Here is a 16,040-nt window from a genome sequence, read left to right on the forward strand (position 1 = left end):
CAATGAGATTGGGCGTGACTGAGTCAGAACACTGAAAGTCAACTATGGGAACACCAGGCAGGAGCGTGTAGTCAGTTAGAGTGGAACCAGAGAAGCAGCACTTAGCAAATGAACTGCTAGCCCCGCTGTGCCTGCGCGCAAATAAGGAGCTCTTGTCCTCTCTGATGCTGGAAATCAATTTTGAAATTGGATGACTTTCACAATTAGGGAGTTTTTTTTCTATTTTTAATCAATATGGGACAAATAAAGAGACTGGGATTGTGAGAGGATGTTGTACGACGCGAGCGCTCTCTCCGATGCGTGCATCCACAGGGTCAGCGCGGAGATAATGCAAGCTGACTTTCCCCTCCTTCGTCGCGGCCGAGCCACCGGGCCCTCGCCTCAGCAGCCGGACACGGACAACATATGAGGCGCCACGGCGTCCGGCATAACGCAACTCTGAGGGCAATTTGATGCTTGAGAGCTACACACTGGGATCCATCAGAGGGCAATAAATTGGTTTTACCGTGATGAAAGCACAAAGAGCGATCATAAAGGGATCATAATACATTTTGTTCTCTTGTCTTGTTCAGTCACATTCTACCGAGAACCTGTGACTTCATAGCGTTCTGTTCACCAAACCGAAGCCCTTGAATCTTATCTATTGTAGAAAAAAACCTTTCTTTCAAAGTTAAATCCTCGCTAAAGTTAAGCCATTTATGCAGGTTCATAAATAAATGAGCTGTTTATTATTGCCGGACCCACTGTTTCATTTAGTCTGAGGGGAAAGTATCCCACATGAATGCCTTAACGTTTCACTTGCTTTGCAGACTAATCACATCACAGCGTACAAATCAGATTCGAGCAATGCGCAGTCATTAAATGAATCACCTACAGTAAGAGCACACTGACATCACAGTCAATGCCTTCCTCCAACAGGGTTTCAGGACAGAGGTAAAGTTAACTGTATGTCACAACGTATTTGCAGTTTGAGAGCGTATTTGACTCTGTCAGCGTGTCGTCTGAAGGCGCATTCACCCAGAGCAAGTCGCTGTTAGCGTCGTGTGAATTATGCATGTCAGAAGCAGGGGAACTTTGCACATAAAGCAAATTTCACAATAAAATGCACATTCAAGCAGTCAGGAACAACACGGTATATGAGGAAATCATAGGAACGGAGCACTAAAGCTTTAGGGTTCATGAGTCAAGACTCATGAGTGGAGGACATAAATAGCTTGCGTCCTCTAGGCCTGAACTACTGCTGATGTCAAACAATGTCTTTTCTCTTATTTTGTTCCATCAGCCAAGGCTTGAATTCATGCAGCGGTGTGTGACGTGCTGAGTTTTGGTGTTTTCATATCCTGAAGACGTTGTTGTGTGTGTATTCATGTATGTACTGCTGTACTTGGCCTCAGAATTTAAGCAGCTCTGATTGGCTGGGTGCTGTGCCTTCTCTTTCCCACTGGCTCTGGCTATGCGGCTCTGACGTTGCAGCACAATCGCTGTTCTAAATGTATTCTCGTAGATGCAGTTACTGGGCTATGACCTCTCCCACTTGAAGGGGTTTTAAAGACTACAATACTAATATTTTGATCCCAGACCTATCCTTTAAATCCCCTGCTGTTGCGTATTTCATAACCATCTAACATAACTGAAATTGTAACATGTAAACCAATCTAGGATCCCATAGAAATTCCAGATGTGAGAGTGTATGAGAATGAGGTGAGGTGAGCGTTGGGGCAGAGAGGCGTCAGCGAGATAACTTCAGAGGACCTCCATCTCCTCCTGTGTGCCGCTGACGCACAGCATCAGACAGAGAGCTCGTCATTACGGGCAACCATCAGCCGAGGATGAGGGTCCTTGAGATGAAAGCACCGTCTCACCGGCAGCGTCACAATCAAAGAGTGACATCTTTGCCGGCTGGCTCGGCAAACGTTGCATGGCAACAAAAATACAGAGGATACTGACGGGGGAAGCAGTTCTCTAAAAGAAAGATTTCATTTTTCTTTTATTCATATATATATATATATATTCTGCACTATACTTTTTTGGACTTAGACAAAAATGTCGTGGTCAAGCTGGCAAAAAGAAGTATTAGTAAAAATAATAGTTGATGCGTGAGTTGGCTAGCTTGCCAAATGACTTCTCCAGCTAACGTTATCCATGATGCTCAGATTAGGAGTAGTAGTGTTGATTTTAGCTCAAAATAAAAGATGTAACGGTCCAAAGCAAAGGTGTCTAACTAACAGTTGCTTTCTACTGGCCAAGACCGATGCAAGGCCAACTAGCTAACTGTAACCTATGCTACGCTAAGGTTAGCCAGCTAGCTGTTGTTTAGCTACGCGGCATGGGTCTGGTGTTGGTTGGGTCGTAACGTTAGTTTGCAAAAGGGAAAGCTAGTTGTCATATTTTCTCATTCATATAGACTTCAAAATGTGAGATCCCACAACATCTGGATCAGTAAACTCCAGATTATTTGTAATCAGTTTTATAGATTTGAGAGGAATTCTGTTAATTATCTAGCCAAGTAAAACACTCAGTAACCCTGTTTTTTGTAAGCGACTGTCAATTCTGCACGCTGTCGGTGCAGAAATGCAGAGGCCTCTCCGTCTCTTTTACGATGGACGAAAGGCTGACGCAAACACACGAGCAGAGAATGAAGCCCTCGCTCTTTGATGCTGCGGGACTCACATCAAAACCTAATATCCATTTGCAATGATGTAGACAGGTGCACAGACAAGTTGTCTGCCATTAGTAAGCTCTGCTGTCAGTAATTCTGCTATGTAAGACGAGTTTACAGCTATAAAAGTCTGGAAATATATCGTAACATCCCATCAATTAAGCTCGACTACAAAGAGAAATAAAATACACCTCCGGACGACAAAACGGGTCCAAAGATACAAAGAATGCCAACAATAGCCTTTTTTTGTATTTTGATGTGTTTGACTTGCAATCTGTCACTTGCAAGTCCCTTAACGTTATGGAAATGAAATGATGAATCACTGGAGTGCCTATTTTAGTTTTATCGTCACCACTAAAAACATTTCTTTGTCATTTTAAATGTTAATGATCACTTATGGCCGTTACCTTCTAGTTCTTCCTTCTCAAAGTTGGTGTTGAGCATGGAGCGCGTGCCCCCACGGTCCACCACTGCCTCCTCATCGGCTCTCTGAAAGAGACACACACACACACACACACACACACACACACACACACACACACACACACACGAGGAGGATGAACAGTTAGCGTGTCACACCCACATTTTATAATGTTATACTCATATCAGATTCACACACACACACACACACACACATAAAAAGAAGAACATGATGAGCACTAAGGTGGACGTCATGACGCCACTTAATCAGCGTTAATAATTAATGTGAGTGATTTTTCACGTTCCCCATTGCCACATGAGACATGCGGTCCTTCAGAAGGAGCCTCGCTGAACCAAAACCCATATTTCATCGAAATGCTCCGAGTAAGCCTATTTGGAAGACGTGTCCTGAAATGAGAACGCACACAGACTCAGCATCGTAACCATGCATCATTGTGCGTGAGCCTTAAATCATGGAAATGTTCCTCCGCCCACACCTTCTGGCTGGATACTCATCCAGCAACAGCAGATGCTGGATGCGTAGAGAGGTGGGGGATCGAGGACCGGTGCTAATGTATGCGACATGGCGCTTTGCTGGTTTACTCTGTGCTATGAATAGCTCCTGACCTTGAAAAACGAAGAAAAAAAATTAAACCGGGACGGGTCTTTGAATGCCTGCTCTGCCTTTTAATATTTCATGAAAACACTGGCTTGTAATTCGTGGTGTTTTCATTTGAGGACGGCAATCTTACCATGTAAAACCAAAATGTTCACACAGGAACACAGCTGTAAAAAAAAAAAAAAAACACCACTGCGTGCCCGTATGTCCCCACCAATCAGATACTTTAGCTGATACCCTGTTAGCTTTATGAGTGGAACAACAGCTTCCCAATCAACACCTATCAACTCAAAATGATTAAGTAATAACAAGAGGCCGCATGTGTCCAGGTCATTAAAGCCAGTGGACAGTGATATCGACAGTTTTAGCCTTGGAATAGAGAGATGGCTTCCTGGTTGTTCCGGCCGCACGTCAATACCTCCGGGTCATGAACAATTATGGTGACTCCATAACCTTCTCCCTCCTCTCCTGACTCTCTCTCTCTCCCAAACCCAAGTGTGTGTGTGTGTGTGTTGTGTTTACATCATGTGCACTCTAGACGCCCTCCGTGACTTTGCCGCAGGCCCTGACTTTAGTGTTCTAGCAGCAGTTATTAACATTATTGTTGTCTGAGTTTCCTTGTTGTCCAGAGCACACAGGCCCCTGTTGTCACTATTTAGCTGCCTCATTATCTATCCTGCTGCCATCCATAAGCCTACCCACTACTACTGAAGCTCAAGCAGGAATGGAGGAACAATGAGCTAAAACCACATTACGTTTTGGACGTTGGAAAAAAGATCCACAGTTGGACATGTCCCTTAAGTAAGCTTAAGAGATTACTGTAAGAGAGAGTCTGCCCAAGCCAAGCTACACTGGTCTAGAGTCTGGCATCTACTTTGAGTGTAAAATTCACCGTCTGAAGTCCAGCACATCAGACTACACATACTATATATACACATACTATTATATATGTATATATATGACGTTTGACTATTTTTCTTATTGTGATTCTGTTTTGCACTGGTGTCAGTATTTCTTCTTATGAACTTAATATTCATCCCTCTATGGTTTATATTTGTACTCTCATTGTTTTTTCTCATTCTTCTGTTGTAATCTTTGATAAATCTCTGGCACAAGAATTTCCTTGGGGGGATTAATACAGTTCTATCTAATCTAATCTGATTTTAGCTTAAACCCCATTATGTTTCCAATCTTACACCGCCTGCCTGTGTATTCTGACAAAGATGCCCTTCATGTCATGTTAATGGACCAGGTACAACAAGAGGCTTTTAGGAAATGTTTTAAAAATGAAACAAAACAATAATGACAAAAATCCAGCTTAATGCTAACATGTAGCACTGGAGAATCAGTAGAGGTTCTCTGATGAATGCACACCAAACATTAAGTGCTTTTTTTCTCACAAGAGGATTATCAAGCATTAAACTCAAATTATTTAATTTCATCACATGACTTTTTTGTGAATCAGACACAAGCTTAAATATACATGCAATCAGTTATCATTATCGAAAAGGTTAAAGGAACCCCTGAGTCCATCTCCATTAATTATTCATAAATATATACTTAAAGAAAAAAGGGTCGACATCCCTTTTGAACGTGAAACTAGACTTACTAGCACTAGCATGTTCCCAGCCTGCTAGCTCGTTAGCTATTAGCTCGTCAGCTACAGTAGTTCTCCAACTAGCCCGAGCCCTTCTTCTATAGGACCACATATTGTGTTGATGGTTGGTTTTTTTTAATTGCTTTAAAATGAACTCAGGAGTGACTTTAACTTGATGATGATGTCACTGGGTGGTGCATGTCTCTTTAAGGCTGTATCTGACCTTTGCGTTAAACTCGCCATTAGAAGTGATCAAATAAAAATGTCCAGCTCTACAAGCTGCAGGTGGCCGATGCCGGCCACCGATCTCTGATCCTGGGAGATTAAGCAAGAACACTGGTGGTACAAGACACACACACACACACACACACACACACACACATATGGACAACCACGTGAGAGACAAGCCGAACCATGAAAGGAGTGTGTGGACAGATGCTGGAGTGCTGACACGGCGGGCTTACTGTACAGAGGGACGTGAACAGAGCCAGTGTTCTCGTAGACACGCAAGCGCGCAAACACGGGCCCAGATGAGGACTCATCACCGAGTCCGTGCAGACTGACTTCCCTGGTTTTCCTCTGACAGATGCTTAATGGTAATCTGAAATGCTCGGGCGTTCTCCTCATGTGCTAACTTTGTCATTGCCCGTGCGTCTGCGTTCCGATTCACTCCGCTCTAATCCTCCTCAGACTGATCACTCAATATCTACTGTGAGAGGAACCACGTGATCAGCACTCCAGACAGAGAGGTGACAACCCGATGCCAGAGTGGCTAAAAGAACTAAATAAAAGACAAATTAGCTGCACTGGGCAGACTGCAGTTAAATGAGAGGTTTTCTAAAAGGGACTCAGGTGCTGGGTACCGCTTCACATGGACCGCCAAAATCAACACAAAATGAATCAAATTTCATAATCCTGGGAGAGGAGCAGGGGGGTTTGGCCCCTACAGGGACTCCAGGGAAACTCCCTCCGTCTCAGTCACACACTGTGTCTCCCTGTCCCCGAACCCATGACAACTACACACATCTAAATACAGCTAGTATGCCATTTCAAAAAGCCCCAGTATGAGTATCTGATGGCAAGAGGATGAGGATTTTTTTTCCTGCTGTAGGCCTTCTAGCTACATTGGAATGTGGACAAACTGGGATTGAGCACTGGATGCCATTTAACACACTAACAAATGTAAATACCATAGTTTTCTGGCCTACCTATCCGATGACAGTTTCAAACCCAGCCTATGTGCATTTCCTGATAAATATTCGGATGCTATGCTCCTCTCTGCTCCGTCCCGCACAAAGCTTGCTCCCTATGAGCCAGAATCTCCCGCCTGTCTATTTATAGACACCGGTTTCTCTGCCTCATGATGCTGACCCCAGACCAGCCGCGAGAGTCGCATCTCTGCTCACCAATCTGGGTTGAGATTAATCTGCCGGCCTTTACGGCGGGATAAAACCTTGTCTCTGACCGTGGGATCAGTGATGGAGGGCCCTGCGTGGCGGAGAGAATTAAATGAGCCGCTTCTCCGGTTGGTCCGCTGGTTGCTGATGAAGGCTTGGTGGGGGGGGGGGGGGGCTGAGCACGTGACCGAGACTCTTCAGGGGAGTCGGGATGCGAGAGGTGGAGGAGGGGTAGACATGTGACCGGCATGATGAATAGAAACACGCCAACATAGCATGAACACATCATGTCCACGTTCGTCCCCACACGAAGCTTCACCATAAGCCTCTTTCCATCACTGGTTATTGATTTCTTTCTGTGCACTCATACACGCAATCACATCTGCAGCAATGCAGGCTGCACATGCACTGTACACACCATCATGCATAGGGCCCGCTAAGGCACACACACAGTCCCTCTGCAGGCAGTGGTGTGATGGGGCGGAGCCGTGTGCTTGAGCGAGCGCACACGGGGGGGCTGGAAGAGGAGCAAAAGGCTTCGGGCCCCGGACACCAACCGAGGACCAGGGGATGTTCGAATGTCACACTGTGTTAAGAGGGCGTGTGTTCGTGTGTGTGTGTGTGTGTGTGTGTGTGTGTGTGTGTGTGTGTGTGAGCATTCGTGCAGTATCATGACCTTGAAGTACTTGACTTTAGATTCTATCTGATTTCGATTCAATGCCGATATCTGTTGATGAGTGGAGCATATAGGTTCAAAGTCAATACCCTGCACTGATATGGATGTATTTACAGTATAGGTGGTCAGTTACATTCATGAATTAATCATAATGTATCAGGAGAAACATCTAGTATTAAACAATACTTTTGAGAACAAGAAGGAACATAATCTCCTTCTTATAGATGAAAAGTTAAATTCATAAACAATGAAACGTTCACTTTTGCCGTCACCGCCTTACTTGGTCTGGTATGACCGGTAGCTTACGGCGGCTAATGTTAGCCATCTTCAGACAGATGCTATATTGCTCTTGCTCCTGTTACGCATGAGTAAAACAGACATGACAATGCCTTTAAACATGAATAATGAATTCAAACTCGACAAATAAACTTAATGAAAGACCCGTAAAACTTTTCTTCAACGTATTTCATGAGCTAAATAAGCAACAATTAAAAGATAAAACCACAACTTCAACGTTGCTGAATCCTGATTGGTGCAGGGAGGTACAGTGTGTGACCCCTCCCACTTCAAACCTGTGTCCAAAACCCAAACGGAGAAGAAATACAGAAACCTCTCATGTGTAAAGACCAAATCTGTTCCAACTTTGGCAGAAAAGTGTGTGATCGTGTACACGACCCCGCCGCTCGGAGTAAGAAGGTGATTCCCACCGGTGTCCCCAGGTGTCTGTGGAAGTACTGGATCTAGAGTTACGTGTTTCCAACAGGTTTCCCACGGGTTGACATTAGTTGTCATGGTCATAAACAAGCTGGGTGTATGTGTGTGGGAAAGGATGCAACAGGCACCGTTCTACCAGTTAATCAATCTGCACTTTGAAATTGCATTTCCAGACGGGGGCCTTCCTGATACATTACACTCTCTACCAGTTCATCCACCTGATTCCACTTTGCTGGGCTGCTACATGTGCGGTCCGTGTCCCGACCACTCTTCCTAATGACTTTCATGCCTGACATTGTTAAACGTCGCCCGAGGAGGATCGAGTGATTGACCCGAAAAAGGGCCAACAAAAGCCTGCGTGTACTCGGGATCACCGGGCGGCCAACTACTGCCACTTCTGTCAACACAGGGGGGGGGGCTGTCCTGATAATCAATGGGAGACCGACTTTGTGGATTGAAGCCGTTTGAATCAGTGTAGGAATTGTTGGAGGCTACTTTTAATGACCTTTCACGGTGTTTTCATTTGAAGGAGCGCTTCACCAATTTTACACGTAAAGCTTACTCGTCATGGGGAGAGCGACATAGGCCATGATAAGGTCTCCTGTGGCTCTAGAGGGAGCTTTAAGTCTAATGAATTGACCCCGATGACGTCATATGCAGCATCAAAAAGGAAGCGCAGCCAACGAGCCGCGCTACGACGACGCGCTCGAGCCGGCGGAGCCCTGAAGCCCACATATTAAACAAACATACACACTAGTGGGTTTCCTTTGAAGACCCACTTTGTGGTCATTTGTTGGATGCAAGTGAACTCCTGACTCCATGTTATACAAAGAAATATTTGGGAATGAAAAGACGTTGTGGAAAAAAAAAAATAACGTCAGTGAATGCAACACTCGCTGGGCATCAACTGTCCAGTGATGTTATCTTTCATACGTAACTAGCCATAAAACAACTGGTCTGAGATCTTATATTCCATTCTAAATATATATATATATATAACAGACCTATTGATTCTCTCTCTCCAGGAACATGTGTACATTATCACGCTGCTCTCAGGGAAGCACACATGTGACCTCATTTCTCTGTTCTTCTGGGATGCTCTCCTGAGGCTCTGACAACAGCAGGGATGAAGAATGTTTCCGTTACTACACCTCCAGATCTAGGCCGTGAGGTGTACTCTGGAACATCGTGCCAGATGTAGTGCGTTGCGTACATTCTCCACAGAAGGCACAGGAAAAAAAAGCCAAGCAGGTGGCGTTTCATACCAAACCCATAAGACTGGGTCTTAATGAAAATCTGTCTATTTACTGTCAATCCGAGCTAAGAGCCGGAGTGATTCTATAGCTCGTAGCTAGCTAAGAGGGGAGACGGATTAACAGTTGCTGTACGAGCCCCGCGATTGGCCGACAGCTTCTGTTGTCATGGTTTTCATCCCCACAGATGGCCGCGGTTACCGTGGCAATGGCAGCAGGGTCAGCATCGGCAGCATCCAGGGGAAAGAACATGGTGCGCACGCTGGGAACATCTCTGCATCGTCACTTCTCTTTAACCTTGTCGGACATGGGGAGATGAGAAGTGGGAGCGCTGCCCTCCAAAAACAGCAAGTTCAAATCTGCTTCGAATTAAACCAGCAGGTAAGGGAAACTTTCTGCATGTCCTAAAAGCACACAAAAAAAAAGGAACACCAGGAAGAATCGATGTATACGTGCTCAGACGCAGACAAACCCACCGGCTCCTGGCTTTTGTTCGCCCGTTTCCTCTCCCTCACAGATCACCAGGGTCAGTACAGCGGGTATAAGCTCCTCTCTTGCCCCAGAAATGACAGTCCCATCTGTCAGCCAACCTCCCCGGGACCTTTCGCATGCACATCAGCACAACTGGCATCTCTCTGCTGGCACTGGAGGCAAGCCTCCCGCTGCCCGTCAACTAGACACGCATCGACATTGTGCAGGAAAACAGAGCGATCGAATGCAAGCTTTTGTAGTGTTTTGCAAATATTTGGTCACCTCAGCGATGGCTCACTAATTCCAGTTTGACAGCAAAGTCGATGAAACGCTCGCCCTCTCACAGCTTGAATCCTTTGAGTGCAAGATCAGAGTGACCTACCTGATTAATAAATCCTCTATTGTGGTCCACAGAGAGCATGGTGTGCCTCCTGTGAGGTCGGGGGCAGGATGCCCGCTAACTCCCCTTGTGCTTTGCGGCAATGGTAAGACGAGAGACTAAGGGCTCAGGGCCTGAGCCCCGCTCTGGACTCTTGTGATCGTGTGTGAAAGTCAGAGAGAATAGCGGAGACGAAGATCAACTGTTGGGCTGTCCGTCGAAAAAACCCTCTCCTCTCTCCTCGGACGCTCTCTCCTCGGACGCTCTCTCCTCAGATGCTCTCTCCTCGGACGCTCTCTCCTCGGACGCTCTCTCCTCAGACGCTCTCTCCTCCTCAGATGCTCTCTCCTCGGACACTCTCTCCTCGGACTCTCTTCCCGTATGAAAACCTCACTCCGAAAAAGCCCACCAAGAAGACAACATAGAAACAAAAGCCGGGAGCTCAACACAGCTCCGACTCTGCCTCCCGACTGCTTTCATCCAGGGCTGCATCAAATGTATCTGACAAACGTCCATCCGCCAATCCCCCCCCCCCCCCCCCCCCCGGAGAGATTAGCGCTCTGACATCACGGATGCTTCTGCTCCGCTGAGCCTTGTAGCTCTGTGGCTCTGTTACCTATGAGAAGCCTTGGGTCGCAGGGAGTCAAATAACGGCATCCTTCACGCAGCCCCGTCGCACCTGGCATGGTCGCCACACACCTTGCAAGAAGCGAGCGATCCGGGTCGGCGTCGCAGTCTTGCTGAACCCAGGATGCGCATCTTTAAGCGCCCGTGTCTGAGCGCGTGTCTGCACGAGCTACCTGCGGCGAAGAAGCTGCTCTCCGGCTGTAGTGCATCGTCAGCGGAAAAACTGTGATCCGAGGCACAGTGTGCTAGAAACGGACGAACAACGGTTTCTGCAGCACCGCCTGTCAAATTACAGTAACGCTGTCTTTTGTGGTTTATGGCATCAACATCCGACACGTGTAACACTCACAGGTGAACACTAGACGGAGAAATCCCGCTACGATCTAATTTTCTAGATGCCTCTCTCTCCTCATCTCACCATCTGTCTCTCACATCCTCCACCCAGCTCCGTACCTCCATGCCCTCTCCACCTCCCTCTCCACCTCTGCTATAATTAACCGTGGAGGGGAGCACAGACTCCTGGGAGAGAGGGCTTCCTGCCCGCACAGTCGGACCGCGGACACCACGCTTGAAAGAACAAGCCTCTGTCCGCTCCCCCCCCCCCGCCCCGGCCAATCAGCCGGCCCCTTGACCGGACAGCACTGGCAGACGACCCGCTGTTACGTCACGGTTGTAATTAGGACCGGGACACTCAAGTCCAAGTCAGATCCAGGACCGGGAGTTTAGGTCAAGAAGTGGTTCACAGGGGAAGACCAGCAGAGAGATCTAACTCCGTGACGTCAGCGTGTGTTAACCAGCTTCCAGGCCGTGGTGGGGAAGCTCTTATAACACCTGTTTACCAATTAATGTGTGTATTTCATCAGATTATTTGAATTGACAGGCTAATAATTGACTGATGCAGGAATGAGTCAGCATTTATTGCACTTCTTGTTCCCTCATCCCGAAATGTTGTTTAATGTGTTTTTGGTTAGATGCCAGAAATAAAGTCTGTGGTTAAACACGAGTATCAGAGATCTTAATGTTGGATGCTACCAAGTGGCTCCATGACACTACAAAACCTCCTCACTAGTTTACAGCCTCGCTGTGTTTACACCCGCGCTCATGCTACCGTGAGCTAGCCTGTTTACAGCCTAGCGTTAGCTTTTTACTTCTGCTACAACAAAGGTGGCAAATAGCAATGCATCCTCGCAACATTAAGGAAAGCAGAAGTCCTAGAGGGAACACGTGAAGTTCTATTAAGTGGAGGATCCACCGTCGCTGCCACCGGCAGACACTTTGTGCTCGGTCTTGTCCTCAGTCTGGCTCACGGCCCGCGGTTGCGTAAGCGATATTTTCTCGGAGCAGATGACATGCATCCAAAACTCTTCTCCACGACCGGCTCAATTGTGTCCTTACACTCACATTCCAGTGAGCTCCTACAAAGCAATTGCACTTAATTCCCGGGATCTATTATTATTTATGTGCCCGGCGTGGCTGCCAGATGCAGAGCGACACGTGTGACAATTGTGGTCTAAAAATACACAACATCTGCTAAACAAGCCGGCTAATGAAAGTTACAAACCAAATACAGCTGTGCAACATTACTGTAGATTACAGATTATAGAAAACATGGATTAGCAGCAATTTGTGATCACATCAGAGCCATCAGGAAAGTAGAGCAGCCTGCAGGAAATCTGCCTAATCGTTTACTTTAAAAAACTTGTATTACTTCTTCAGTGGTGGACGAAGTATTAAGACGTTTATTTTTACTTTAAAAAAAAGTATAATAGTTACAATGTGAAAATACTCCATTGCAAGTTAAAGTTCAGAGGTAATATCAACAAATATTAAAAGTACTCATTCTTCAGTAAAATGTCCCCCGTGATGTGTTTTATTGCTGCTGCAGTATTTTTACTGTTGTAGAGTCGGTGTTTGGTTTGTCCGTTCTGGGCCACCGTAGGAACATGGCGGACTCCGTATGTAGCTGAGGAGGGCTCATTCTTACCTGAAGAAAACGGTTCTTGGTTCAGGTGATTATACACCAACATATTTAGAATATTATATTCCATTTCTACGAATAGATCCCCTGAAATGCTACACGCTTTAAGTAGGTCATCCATATCTGAAATGATACAAGGTGCCCAACTAGACCGCTGACTTAACATGACAAACACAACATTGTCATATTATCACCTTATAAAGTATATATTAGAAACATGGCAAACCTTTTGAACAACCCAGCAGCATTTGGAATCCTGTTTGTGCCACCCTGATGAATGTCAGTCCGACAGTGTCTCTCTCTCTCTCTCTCTCTCTCTCTCTCTCTCTCTCTTCTAACGACATGCACTGCACACTTTGTGACCTCACCTTTTATTCTTTAGTCTTGATTTATTGTTCTCTAACACAGTGGTTCTCAACTGGTCTGGCTGCGGGACCCACCATCACCCCTTAATGACAAGCCACGACGCAAATTTTTAACTTCTAAAATGTATTTAATGTAAATATGGTGCAAATCCATATCTCATGTAGTCGGTGTCATACTTGCATTTCGCTCAATTAGCATATGACAACAAACTGTGTGGGTGTTCTTCTCTACTGTGAAATCGGTGTCTATTAGCATTACAAGGCATTAACGCAAAATACTGTTAAGGAGTGTGAATAACTCCGCTGCATTCAAAATCCCCTTCAAAATAAAAGCACAGGATTTTTTTTTCTTTCTATTTTATTCAGGCAAAGGCCCGCGACCCACTGAAAACGGGTCCGCGACCCACCAGTTGAGAATCATTGCTCTAACAAGTGTGTCGGACTGAGTAACCGCTGTCATAACTGGGCAAATCAATGGAACTTATTTTTTTTTTTCTTCCTCATTCCAGATGAAGAGAACGAGAGATGTACTCACCACATCTTTAGATTCTTGGGAACTTTGCTCCTGCAAGTAATAACACAAAAAAGAAATAAGTGAACAGGACAAAAGCAGGGCACGTGGACGCGTTACCACATGTCATACATGCAAGCGTCCATAGCGAGGCGATCCTGTAAAGTGTAAAGATGGAGTACAATAGCATTGTGTTTGTACTTGTCATGTTTTGTACCGAGGTGTCTTCATCACACTAACACCTCACATACTCATACGCATCATGGCGAAACCATGACAACGCATTCACTCGCTGCGCATGGCGGAGGGACATGAGGAAGCAGCAGTGAGTTACGACGACAGGGAAGCGTCCGCATCGAGTCTGCAGCGAGGAGGGGGGCAGAGCAGCCGCCCCCCTCCACGCCACATCAACCCCATCCGGCTCCACTGTACTGTAAACGCCGTGAGCTCCGGAAAACTAAGACCTCGTGTTTAACACGTCCACAAATAGAGCACACGAGGAGCGTATTGATTCGCCTCCAGCACAGAGCAATACATTCCATCTCTTCTTCTTCTCCTCGGCACAGTCTCACCTGAATGCTAATGAGGCTGACCGCAGAGACGCAGGCTCTGCCTTCAAGTGGCTCGACGTGTTACGTTTGAGGCCCCCCACGGAGCCCTCCTCTGCAAGTGGGCTCCGGGACACACACACACACACACACACACACACACACACACACACACACACACACACACACACACACACACACACACACACACACACACAGAGATTGGACCCCTTATTACGTTCTCCCTGCCGCACTCCACCGCCAGCTCTCCACCTCACTTCTGATGGATGGGGATTTAGTGCACACAATGTAAAATAATCTGATTACTTTCTATAAAAACACTTCTCTAAAAAAAGTGCGTAGCCTAACACAAAAAGGCCAAACGGGTTTATGAATAATACATCGTAATAATCCAGGTGACGCTCCTCGTGTTAAGATGGAGAGCTGGTGAGCCACACACCTCCCTCGGTGAACCATCTTGGAACCCGCAGGACATGTACTCGTAAAGCAACAGCCGGTTTCATACAGGAGAATTCAAAACTGGGTCGCATATGATTTGGCTGAAAGGCGACATATTGATGCAGACAGTGACGGGAATAACCGCAGCTCTGCCGCGTAACACTGTGCCAACCTGTACGGATGCGGCACGGGTGCCTTTTGTGTGAAGGCGTAGGCGTTCGTGGCGAAGAGTGCATATTCGCGGTGCGCAACGTTATACAGCGGTAAAACAAAAATGAATAAAAAGCGCTCAAAATGTGGGTCATTTTGAAAATAGTGGATATGAAATCACGCATTGCTGTGACGTTTCATCCCCTAACTGTTTCATTCTAAAGGGAAGTCACGACCAAACAGTCCGGTTCAGCTTAGATGCACGCGGTGAAAGTGAACGTAAACACAATAGCGTGTGTACTCACCGTGGGTAAGAGCGGCTCCATTTGAGCTCCTTGATCCGTGATGTCCATCTTTTTTTTCTCCTCGGCTCCTCGACAGGCGAGTCGTGACGCGCTGCTCCGCTTCTGCCAAACGCTGCTTGAAGACGGCTTCTCCTCTCTCTCTGTCTCTCTCTGTCTCTCTCTCTCTCTCTCTCTCTCTCTCTCTCTCTCTCTCTTCCTCTTGTATTATTTGTGCGTTTTCCTATTCTCGCCCCCCCCAAAACCACCACCACCGCCTCACATTCACCGGCCGGGTTTTGTCAAATGGAAGTAGCGCAGCATTCCCGTCCTGCCCCGCATCATTTACGCATGAAGGAGGGAGGCAGCGCTTCCTATTATCGCACGCGTTCGATCCCCGGACGATGAGGCGCACGCGGGTGTGTGTGTGTGTGTGTGTGTGTGTGAGAGCGAGAGAGAGACGCGGAGCCGATACGCGCGCGCGCTTTTTTTTTTATCCAGGAATTCATTTGCGACGGTTATTCCTTCATAAATAGCCACACAAACAGACGCACGCGGATGTAGTTTCTAAACGAGTGTCGCCTCTTCAATTAAAATTATTTTAATAAGGGCAATTGTGAATTAATCCATAGTGTATCTCCATTATTTAATTATCTTATACGATTCAAACTATTTCTATATGATCTCTTTGTGTCATGTATGCGACCCATGTCCAGGTTCTCAACCACTCGCCTGCGCCACGCAAGGCCCCTTTGTTGGAACAGGTTGAACCATCTCTATGGTCACAATCTGATGTTCATCACTAAGCTACGACATGGCATCAAATGTTCTTGGCGACAACAAATAACACCGGCTGCGGTAATGCGCTGGCAAGACCCGTCATTCCGTCTCGCTGCAGACAGCACGCGACGGTGGGCCGGCATCAGCACCCGGATT

General features: G+C 46.5%; 1 protein-coding gene across 3 annotated transcripts in view; it reads right to left on the minus strand.

Moving 5' to 3' along the window:
• LOC137879050 (sodium-driven chloride bicarbonate exchanger-like) overlaps nt 1-15,655 on the minus strand; it is a 34,772-nt gene extending 19,117 nt beyond the window's left edge. For 2 of the 3 annotated variants that reach the window (XM_068719617.1, XM_068719616.1), the window contains exons 1-3: nt 15,129-15,650; nt 13,691-13,720; nt 3,067-3,148 (exon numbers count right to left, since the gene is read on the minus strand). In XM_068719617.1, coding sequence (XP_068575718.1) covers nt 3,067-3,148; nt 13,691-13,720; nt 15,129-15,176 — 160 coding nt within the window. In that variant the 5' untranslated portion in view covers nt 15,177-15,650. Of the gene's footprint in view, nt 1-3,066; nt 3,149-13,690; nt 13,721-15,128 lie in introns of all 3 variants that reach the window. The other variant, XM_068719618.1, reaches the window with a different exon arrangement.
• Nucleotides 15,656-16,040: the final 385 nt, after the last annotated feature.

The sequence above is a fragment of the Cebidichthys violaceus genome, unplaced genomic scaffold, assembly GCF_023349555.1.
Source record: "Cebidichthys violaceus isolate CVI_PGR_0920_01 unplaced genomic scaffold, fCebVio1.0.p SCAF_24, whole genome shotgun sequence".
NCBI classification, from domain to species: Eukaryota; Metazoa; Chordata; class Actinopteri; order Perciformes; family Stichaeidae; genus Cebidichthys; species Cebidichthys violaceus.